The sequence below is a fragment of the Rhinopithecus bieti genome, unplaced genomic scaffold, assembly GCF_001698545.2.
Source record: "Rhinopithecus bieti isolate Rb0 unplaced genomic scaffold, ASM169854v2 scaffold_21649, whole genome shotgun sequence".
Classification (NCBI taxonomy): Eukaryota; Metazoa; Chordata; class Mammalia; order Primates; family Cercopithecidae; genus Rhinopithecus; species Rhinopithecus bieti.
The window spans coordinates 2,603,748-2,615,328 of record NW_016811584.1 but is presented as its reverse complement, the minus strand read 5'-3'; the positions used below and the strand labels follow the sequence as shown (position 1 = coordinate 2,615,328).

Here is an 11,581-nt window from a genome sequence, read left to right as displayed (position 1 = left end):
TTTTTGAGACAGAGTCTCGCGCTGTCGCCTAGGCTGAAGTGCAGTGGCGTGATCTCAGCTCACTGCAACCTCTGCCTCCCAGGTTCAAGCAATTCTGTGCTTCAGCCTCCCGAGTAGCTGGTATTATAGGTGCCCACCCCACGCCTGCCCAATTTTTTGTATTTTTAGTAGAGACAGGGTTTCACCATCTTGGCCAGGCTGGTCTTGAACTCTTGACCTCATGATCCACCTGCCTCAGCCTCCCAAAGTTCTGGGATTACAGGTGTAAGCCACTGCACCCGGCCTATATATACATATATTTTTTTTGAGTTAGAGTTTTGCTCTTATCTCCCAGGCTGGAGTTCAGTGGTGTGATTTCAGCTCACTGCAACCTCCGCCTCCCAGGTTCAAGTAGCTGGGAGTACAGGTACTGTATTCCCGAGTACCTGGGATTACAGGCACCTCCCAAGTAGCTGGGATTACAGGTGTGCACCACCATGCCCAGCTAATTTTTGTATTTTTAGTAGAGATGGGGTTTCACCATGTTGGCCAGGCTGGTCTTGAACTCCTGACTTCAGGTGATCCACCCACGTCGGCTTCCCAAAGTGCTGGGATTACAGGTGTGAGCCACTGTGCTTAGCCTTGGGTTTATATTTTATCTAGTTTTTTTTTGTGTTTTTTTTTTTTTTAATATCATGGACACCTGTCTCTATATGTTTAACTGCTATTGAATTTTTGCTCTCTGTGCTAGATTCCTGACAGTAAGTTACAATTATTGCACAGGATTCTGTCAAAAGCCAAAAGCCAGAGGAGTCCACTTAATTTTTACATTTTAGAATAAGGGAAGGAATAAGCAGATTGTAATATTGTTACAACTAATAAAAGCCTGAACTATTATATCTTTTTTTAAAGAGCTAGTAAATAAACTTTAGCAACATCTTAGCCATTATTGTTTCTATTCCAAATATACAATTCCTTTTGTTTCTTAAAAAGAATCAGGTAGGTCACAGTAGCTTACACTTGTAATCCCAGCACTTTGGGAGGACAAGGTGGGCAGATTGCTTGAGTCTGGGAGTTTGAGACCAGCCTGGGCAATATGGCAAAACCCTATCTCTACCAAAAATCTACCATGCCCCCCAAAAATAGCCAGACTTGATGGCATATACCTGTAGTCCCAGCTACTTCGGAGGCTGAGGTGAGAGGATCACCTGAACCCAAGAAGTTGAGGCAGCAGTGAGCCATGATCACACCATTACATTGTAGCCTGGGTGACAGAGTGAGAACTTATCTCAAAAAAAAAAGAGAAACAAAAATAAAAGAATCTTTCCTATTTAATCCCAGCTAGCAAGACATACCTTTCCCTTTTGTACTCAGAATTTGCCCTGACCACTGATTGGTGTTAGAAAGATAGAGTGATTTTTAAGGAAAAAAAAAGTTTAAAAATTGGCCTAATTTGTATCTGAAATGATCAAACCATAACGTTACAATTTCCAACTCTGTGGCTATGGCAGTTGAACTATAAAATATAACTCGTAAGTCTTTTGCAAAAGTATCAAAATTTGCTCTTTCTTTAATAGGAAAAGTTCATATGGCTAATTCCTGATATTGCTATTTTAAGGATAACAGGAGCTAGGCTCCTGTTACTCATGACATTAGTTTGTTGATAGGAAATTCTTTTTTTGAAGAGCAGGAAAATCTGTTACATGCTTTTATGTTGTTAAAGTGTAACAATAAGGTTAAGCTTTTTGTATTCTGTAGCTATGGTTTTGTTTCCTTTTAACTATCCACTGTAAAAGCCTTTTTATTTTAAAATCCACACTTTTTGCTCACTTTAGCTTGTTAATTATTGCTTATGCAAGAAATGAATGGCAAAGCAATTTTTAAAACATTGTTGTTTTTTTTTTTCCTCAGTCCTTGGTTTTGATCAGCAAACTACCTTATATTCATTTTTTTCACACTGTGCTCAAACAGATAGCACCAGAGTATTTTGAAAAGAGTGAACCTTATTTGGAAGCAGGTAAGTTTAACATTGTATGAGTTGAGTACCTTTATGAAAGAGTTTTAAAATTTTTACTGGAAATGAATGATTAAAATGAAGTTGATTTATAACAATTTATAAAAATTCAGGCAAGAATTTAAGGAATATATGATAGGAGAAAGGTATAAGACTATTTGTCTGGCATCTGTACCTACAGATATCCAAAACTGTCTGTTGTTATTTCCTCTAACTACTTTGATGATGCTTATTATTATTAGGATAATAATAAATGAATATTGAGTCGATAGTTCTAATACTCAAGAGTACTGTTGAAAAATCCTTTTGTCACTTGCTACAGATGGAAGGCCTTTGCCAGTTGATGTGCTTTTGTAGCTAATTAGTAGTAATAAATGAATACGAAAACTCCCTTTAATACTTAGGATATAAATTAGCCAACATATGTGTATTTCTGAGTGAAATATAAAGTGTTTTCATCACTTTCACTTTTCTTTTGCCTTTTATCTTTCATTCTTCCCAGTATATTTTTTCTGCTATATGGAAAGTAGTTTTCTTATTTCTAATGCCTCATTTTTAATACTTTGATATTTTCACTTATTCTAAGAAAATATTTTGTTATATTTTTCAGCTTGTAATGATGTTGATCGATGGCCTGCCCCAGTGCCAGGGAAAACATTATACCTGCCAATCATGGGGGTGGTAATGAAGGTAGTGTCTTATATCTCAGTTGTCTCCTTTTATTTTATTTTATTTTTTTGAGACAGGGTCTTGTGCTGTCACCCAGGCTGGAGTACAGTGGCACAATCACAGCTTACTGCAGCCTCAACTTTCCAGGCTCAAGCGACCCTCCCACTTCAGCCCCCCAAGTAGCCAGGACCACAGGCATGCACCACCACACCTGGCTAATTTTTAAACTTTTTGTAGACAGAATCTTGCTATGTTTCCCAGGCTAATTGTGATCTTTTTAAAGAACTTTTGAACAGGCGTGGTGGCTCACACTTGTGATCCCAGCACTTTGGGAGGCCGAGGCGGGTGGATCCCTTGAGCCCAAGAGTTCAAGACCACCCTAGGCAACATGGCGAAACCTTGTCTCTACAAAAAATACAAAAATTAGTGGGGTGTGGTGGTGCACACCTGTAGTCCTAGGTACTCGGGATATTGCTTGAGCCTGGGAAGTCGAGGCTGCAGTGAGGCATGTTTGCATCACTGCACTCCAGCCTGCATGACAAAAGAAGACCCTGTCTCAAAAAACAAAAACAAACAAACAAACAAAAGAACTTTGTAGGAAGCTCACAGATGGGCTTTGCTTTTTAACCTAATATTAATATTAGTCATGTTATTGTTTTCCCTTGTTTGTCATTGATGTGAGGCATTATAGAGATATTGCAATTCATTTTGCTTCCTAGAACCATTAGTCACACAACTTCAGGCGCCTCTGATCTCATGGCATCCTCTAGAGTTTGCAGAACAGTGTCATTTATATGTTATATATGTACACGTACATCCTACCTCCTAGAATTCTGCAACTCCATGGCCCTGCCAGTGCCTCCAGAGATGAGTGATATGCAGAAACAGATTACTTGGTAGAATTGAGTATGAATGAATAAAAATTAAGATAAATTGGGAAAGCCATTCGTTCTTAGTCCTAAATGATGTTCTTAACACGTGATGTCAGACCACACATGTTCATCCCAGGGTATTGTTCTCTGTTAGATTTTTCTTTTAAATGAATTAGCATTTTCCTCTCAGACTTTGTATGAGTTGTACTCTAAGTGCTTTGCAATTCACTATGGAGTAGGACTTATTTTTGACAATGTTCTCTCTCTACATTTGCCCATTTTTGTAGGATCTGTATTGTGTTTTCCTTGGGAAATCATCAAAAGTAATACTGATAGCTCTGGATGGAGTGTTCTCATTGTTTCCTGTGAGATTTATCCAAAAATTTGGCAAGCTTGAGAGGGTGTGTTTGGGTGTGTGTATATTAATGAAGCAAAGATTGGAACAATAAACAGGAAGCATTATGAAGCTGATGTCCATTTTGTTTTTCAACATACTTGCTTCTCAGGGAGTTAGTGATTACTGTGTGTATGTGGGTATGGAGACCTTGATTTACTTTCTGCTGTGACTGAAAATAAATATGACCTTAGTTTTTAACTCGGATATAGATAATTTTATTTTTGTAGCTTTTTTGGCATTAATGACCATACCTTTTAGCAGCAGGATATAGCACTTCTCATCCCCATTCTTTTATAGCCAAAAATAATTTCCTGTCTTTCTTTTAGGTACGGATTCCCACATGTCATGACAAACCTGGGACAACTCAAATAGTGCAGTTAACTCAGCAGGTATTGTGTGGTACCTATGGTAGAATGATCCAGCACATATAGTCTCTAACAGAATTTTTAAACTAGCAAATGCAGAATTTCTTGAGTTTATTACATATTTCTGAATATTACTGAAATGTCCCATTAAATAGTTTTTAATGAATTGGTAATATATTCTCTAATGTTTCTTAGGGTGTTTTTTCTTGTTATTTCTCCAGTAGAGACTGGAGAACTCAAAATTTATATTTTAATTGTGAGGAAAAGGAAAAGTGAATTTTTTTCAATAAGCTTTGATTCTGGCAAAACCTCTTAGGAGAGTGACCAGCAGACTTCCGATTTTAGGAAACTCAGTTAAAAGGATTCTGTAGTTACAATTGCCCTTTATTTTTCCAAAAGCACCATCTGTTCATGGGTGGGGTTGAAGTTTTCATTTGAAATGTTTTAACTGGTGTAAATTTTTTTGTTGTACTTTGTTCTTTGAATTGAATAAAAAACAAATGGCAGCAGGAAAATTAGTATTCCTGTTACATATCAACCAGTATAATGGGAGTATTTCATACAGTTGCAAATTAATCTAATTTTGACTATTGGATTAATTTTTTTTTTAAACAAGGACAGGGTCTCCCTCTGGAGACCTTGTCCAGGCTGGAGTACAGTGGCACGATCATAGCTCACTGCAGCCTCCAATTCCTGGGCCGAAGTGATTCTCCGACCTCAGCCTCCTAAGTAGCTAGGACTATAGGTGCATGCCACCACACCTGGCTAGTTTTTAATATTTTTTGTAAAGATGAGATTTCGCTCTGTTGCCCAGGCTGGTCTCGAATTCCTGGCATCAAGCGATTCTTCCTCCTGGATTCCCAACGTGCTAGGATTACAGGCATGAACTTGGGATTAATTCCTTTTTTTTTTTTTGAGATGGAGTCTCTCTTTGTTGCTCAGGCTGGAGGGCAGTGGTGTGATCTTGGTTCACTGCAAGCTCCGCCTCCCGGGTTCACGCCATTCTCCTGCCTCAGCCTCCCGAGTAGCTGGGACTACAGGCACCTGCCACCATGCCCAGCTAATTTTTTGTGTTTTTAGTAGAGACAGGATTTCACTGTGTTAGCCAGGATGGTCTCGATCTCCTGACCTCATGATCCACCTGCCTTGGCCTACCAAAGTGCTGGGATTACAGGAGTGAGCCACCACGCCCGGCCAGGATTAATTCTTTATCCATGATATCTGCATTATTTTTGACCTTCTGCTATATTAGGGAAGATTGGTAAGACCCATTCCTTCTCTGGCTGCTCCTAAAGGAAGAGAATCTTAAAAGTTAGACGGGGCAACATGGCTTATTGATCACAAGATAGATATATTTTAAAATTTTCTGTAAATTTTAGTGATATCTTCTCTTATTATTATTTTTTTCTGTCTCTCAGGCAGACACAAATATATCTGTTATTTTACCTACTGTTCATGAGGTGGATATTTTCAGGTAAAGAATAAAAAATTTTGTTGACTGACTTTTCTTTTGCTTTGTGGTGGTGGTGTTAATTTATTTAAAAAATGAATGTTCTTATATAGGATGTGGAAAAAATTGGAAGAAAATAGTTATGTTTTACATGTTACAAATCAATGGTTCATCCCTGGCTACATGTTATAAGCTTTGACAATTAGGGAAATTTAGATATAGAATATGTATTATATGTAAAAATATTTTTGTTTGGTTTAGTGTGAGAATCATATGATAATGATGTTAGAAAATGTGCTTTTAAAAAAAGATGCATTTTATTTGGGAGTGAAATGTCATGAGGTTTGTGTTTTATTTTAAAATACTTCAGTAAGAAAAAATAGATTATGTGAAAAATGGCAAATATTAATCATTAAATCTAAGTGATATGTACATGATGTTTCTTATACTGTTGTCTTTATTTTCTGTATGTTTGAAAATGTCAACATGGAAAATGAAAAAACAAAAAAGAGATACTGTTAGCACTTAGAAAAGAAATAGAGGAAAAGAAAAGTAATGTTTGTGCCTTTACCCAGAGCAGCTAAATCTTTGGATTGGTGCCCAAGTTTTAGTTCCCCAGGTAGTTCTGATGTATAGGCCAGCTTGAAAAACAACTGCTATCAATGAGCAGTTACCAAATGCTCAAAAAGTCGTGAAAGACTTGAAATGGATTTTTTTGGTGGGATCTTTTTTCTTTCTTTTTTTGAGACAGAGTCTCACTCTGTTGCCTAGGCTGGAGTGCAGTGCTGCAGTCTTGGCTCACTGCAGCCTCCGCCTCCCAGGTTCAAGCAATTCTCCTGCCTCAGCCACCCAAGTAGCTGGGACTACAGGTGCACACCACCATGTCTGGCTACATTCTTGTATTTTTAGTAGAGATGGGGTTTTACCATGTTGGCCAGGCTGATCTGGAACTCCTTACCTCAAGTGACCCACCTGCCTTGCCCTCCCAGAGTGCTGGGATTACAGGTGTGAGCCACTGCGCCTGGCCAACCTTTTTGTTTGTTCGTTTGCTTGTTTGCTTTTTATGACTTGTAAACTACACGGAATACTGCTTCAAAAGATTGATTAGTTTAAAAAAAAAGAGTGGTTAGTTTTATATGTTGCTCTAGCACAGTACATTCATCCTATTTCTAGGTATTTATTCAATAAAAATGAAAATTTGTCTACATGAAGACCTGTATGCAAATGTCTATATAGTAGCTTTATTCATAACAGTATAAAACTATATACAACCGAAGTATCCATCAATGGTAAATGGACAAACAAAATGTAATACATGAATGCACATAGAATACTATTCAGCGTTAAAAAAAAAGAAGCAACAGTTGATATATGCAATAATATGGAAGACTTCCAAAAGCATTATGCTAAGTGAAAGTTTCCAGATATTTAAAGATACTTACTGAATGATTCCATTTATATGATGTTCTGGAAAAGACAAAAATATAGGGACAGAAATCAGATCAGTGGTTACCTGGTGCTGGGAGAGGAAATCTACATAAGGGCTGCAGGGATTTTGTGAGGTGATGGAACTATTCTAGATCTTTGGTAAGGGTAAATTTTACCGCATATAAATTATAAATGTGACTTTTAAAACAAATTAATTTTCTTAAAAATTACATGTTATAGCATTGTTAGGATGAAAAGAGGGAGTGTCCCCAAATAAATGAATAAATATTACAGGAAAATATACAAAGAAGGATGTGTACTGTTTCTCGTTTTGATACTTGACTCATGAGGGAATAATTTGTTTGCAGAATTGGCATAAATTAATATGGAGTTCAATTATCAGACAATTTTTCTTTTGAACTTTTGGGTATGAGTCTTAGGCTTTATTGTATGTTACTGATTATCTTAGCTTTTGTGGTACATCTTGCATATCCTATATCTGAAATGCTCAGAATCAGAAGTGTTTTGGATTTTGGACTTTTTTGCATTTGGGGATTTTTTCATATACATAATGAGATATCTTGGGGATGGGCCCCAGTCTAAACACAAGGGTCACTTGTGCTTCATATACACCTTATACACATAGCCTGAATGTAATTTAAAAAAATATTTTTAATGATTTTGTGCAGGAAACTAAATTTTGATTGCATTTTGACTTTGACTCATCTCGGGGTCATGTGTGGAATTTTCCACTTGTGGCATCATGTCAATGCTCAAAACCTTTTGGATTTGGGAACATTTTGGAATGTAGATTTTCACATTAGGGATGCTCAACCCTTAGTTAATTACCTCCATCACTAACACCTTTGATTAGCACGTGTCTCGTCTCCTGGATATGAATTACATAATATTGGTTTAAGAGTGGGGCAAGTTAGTTTGTTGTTTTTAAGTTCTTGTTTCCCGCCAGATGTGGTGGCTCAAGCCTGTAATCCCAGCACTTTGGGAGGCTGAGGCGGGCGGATCATGAGGTCAGGATTTCGAGACCAGCCTGACCAACATGGTGAAACCCCATCTCTACTAAAAATACAAAAACTAGCTGGGCGTGGTGGTGGGCACCTGTAATCTCAGCTACTCAGGAGGCTGAGGCAGGAGAATTGCTTGAACCTGGGAGGCGGAGGTTGCAGTGAGCTGAGATCGTGCCACTGCACTCCAGCCTGGGCGATACAGTGAGACTCCGTCTCAAAAAAAAAAGAAGTGAATTTCCAATTATTTTCCCAAGGCGTGGCTGTTTTGGTGGTGGGAGCTTAGCATAAAGGCATGGTACTCCAGAACGGGAATATAAATGTGGTACTAAAAAAAAAGAACCAGTGATTTCCTTACAGACCTTCATTTCAGTAATCCTATACTGCAGTTAATTTGGTGCACACTACTGTTTTTTTTTTTTTTTTTTTTTTTGAGACAGAGTCTGGCGCTCTGTCACCCAGGCTGGAGTGCAGTGGTGCGATCTCGGCTCATTGCAACCTCCGCCTCCTGGGTTCAAGCGATTCTCCTGCCTCAGCCTCCCAAGTAGCTGGGACTACAGGCTTGTGCCACCACATCCGGCTAATTTTCTGTGTTTTTAGTAGAGACGGGTTTTCACCATTGTTAGCCAGGATGGTCTCGATCTCCTGACCTCGTGATCTGCCCGCCTCAGCCTCCCGAAGTGCTGGGATTACAGACGTGAGCCACTGTGCCAGGCCTACTACTAATATTTTTTTAGTTCGAGACAAGTTGCCTTTCCTGAATACTAAAAACTTAACCTCTCACCCAAAAAAATGACTTTGATAACATTTTATCAGTATAATACAAAGCTTTCAAAGAGTGATTTATCTTGTAACTATACTTCCTATCTTCTATTTGTGCCCTTTGCTAATAATATATTAATATACTTGAAAGACAATAATTTGCAACTTGGTGCCTTAAAGGAATCCCATTATTAAAGTTGGTCAGATGTTTTCATGTAGGACTTTTTCATTTTCCTTTGCTTATTTTACAAACCAACAGAAAAGTGGCAAGTACAATACAGAAGACTTTTTTCCTGAACCATTTGGTAGTAAGCTGGAGACTTGGTGCCCTGTCATCCCTTAATACTTTAGATTCTATTTCCTATAAACAAGTATACAATGCAACCATCAAAATTGGTAAAATCAACATTGATAAGTTAATATCATCTAATACTAAGACCAGTTCAAATGTTACCAGTTATTACGATAATGTCTAGTTAAACTGCGAATAATCTGTTGCATGTAACTGTCACATCTCATTAGTTATCTTCAGTCTAGAATAGTTCTTTAGTTTCTGACTTTCATGATCCGGATATTCTTACAGATTACAGGACAGTTATTTTGCAGAAACTCCTCAATTTAGGATTGTCTGGTATTTACTCATGATTAGATTGAGGCTCTGCATCTATCAGGAGGTGGCATATAAGTTGAGCTTGCCTTGTTTTTGATGATGTTCAGTTTGATCACTTGATTAATGTGGTATCCTCCAAGCTTCTCCACTGATAAGTTAATTGTTTTTCCTTTTGTAACTGGGTATTTTGGGGGAAGATATTTGAAATTATGTATGTTACTTATTGATGTATAACAAATTATCCCAATACTTAGGCTTAAAAGAGCAAACATTATTTCACACAGTTTCTGAGGGTTGGAAATCTGGGAGCTGCTTAGGTGGGTCGTTCTGGCTCAGAGTTTTTTATGTGGTTGCAGTCAAGATGTTACCTGTGGTTTCAGTCAGCTGGACATGGGAGTCTGGAGAGTCTGCTTCCCTGCAGGGCTTACTCACACAGCTGTTGACTGGAGATCGCAGTTCTCTGTGGCTGTTGTTAGGAGGTCTCAGCCCTAGCCTTATGGACTTCTCCATAGGGCTGCCTAATGTTCTCACAACATGGCAGCTAACTTTTCCCAGAGCAAGCACTGAGAGAAGGCTGAAGCCACAGTGTCCTATATGACTTAGCCTTCAAAGTTGTACATTGTCATTTCTACCATATTCTATTCATTACAATCAAACCACTAATCCGGTCCACACTCAAGAACAGGAGAATTAGGCTCCATGTTTTGAAAGGAGTGTCAAAGAATTTGTGGACAGATATTATTTATTTATTTTATTTTATTTTTTATTATTATTTTTGTAGAGCGGTATCTTCCTATGTTACCCAGGCTGGCCTTGCACTCCTGCCTCAAGTGATCCTCCCACCTAGGTGTTGGGGTTACAGGAGTGAGCCACCATGCACAGCCTGGACGTATTTTAAATCACCACACTATTTTTATATGTCTGTTTGGACTCTGATTTCTTGTTTTATTCAATGGATTCTAATCCATTATTACCTATTTTGATATTTAAATTGTCCCTGTTTAGCCAGTGAGAACTTACTACAGGCTGGCTTCTATGTTCTTTTGCCATATCTCTGTCATTCTTTGAACACTTTCTTGCTTTCTGGTGTAGGATACTCCAGGTTTATCTTTTTTTTTTTTCTGTAATTAAATAAATTGGGTTGTAATTATCATACCATACAATATTCAACCTTTTAAAGTACAATTCACTAGTGTTTTAATATATTCACAAAGTTGTGCAACCATCAATGCTAATTCCAGAACATTTTCATCACTTCAAAATATAGCAGTGTACCTACTAGCAGTTCCCATTCCCTCTTCTTCCCAACCTCTTGCCGTTACTAACTTACTTTCTATCTCTATGCACTTGCCTATTTTGGACATTACATTTAACTAGAATCATACAAAATGTGACCTTTTGTGTCTGTCTTCCTTCACCCAGAATAATGTTTATAAGGTTCATCTGTGCAGTATCATGAATCAGTACAGATACTCCTAGACTTACAAGGGGGTTATGTCTTGTTAAACCCATTGTAAGTTTGAAAATTATAAGTTCAAAGTGCGTTTTTGGTATTTTCAGTTTACAATGGGCTTATCCGGAGGTAAGCTGTCATATGTTGAGGAGCGTACTGAATGCATACTGAATTGCAACATCATAAAGTTGAAAATTGTAAGTCGAACCGTTGTAACATGGGGAGTGTCTGTACTTCATTTTTTTAATGCCTGAATAATATTCCATGTGGATGGGCCAGGCGTGGTGGCTGACAACTGTAATCCCAGGACTTTGGGAGGCCAAGGCGGTCAGATCACCTGAGGTTGGGAGTTCGACCAGTCTGACTGGCATGGAGAAACCCCATCTCAACGAAAAATACAAAACTAGCCGGGTGTGGTGGCACATGCCTGTAATCCCAGCTACTCGGGATGCTGAGGCAAGAGAATTGCTTGAACCTGGGAGGTGGAGGTTTTGGTGAGCCAAGATCATGCCATTGCACTCCAGCCTGGGCAGCAAGAGCAAAGCTCCATTTAAAAAAAA

General features: G+C 38.3%; 1 protein-coding gene across 4 annotated transcripts in view; it reads left to right on the top strand.

The window, feature by feature from the left end:
* DENND6A (DENN domain containing 6A) overlaps positions 1–11,581 on the top strand; it is a 76,571-nt gene that overhangs the window by 35,743 nt on the left and 29,247 nt on the right. For all 4 annotated transcript variants that reach the window (XM_017894144.1, XM_017894145.1, XM_017894147.1 and 1 more), the window contains 4 exons: positions 1,891–1,996; positions 2,604–2,683; positions 4,258–4,320; positions 5,715–5,770. In XM_017894144.1, coding sequence (XP_017749633.1) covers positions 1,891–1,996; positions 2,604–2,683; positions 4,258–4,320; positions 5,715–5,770 — 305 coding nt within the window. The remainder of the gene's footprint in view (positions 1–1,890; positions 1,997–2,603; positions 2,684–4,257; positions 4,321–5,714; positions 5,771–11,581) is intronic.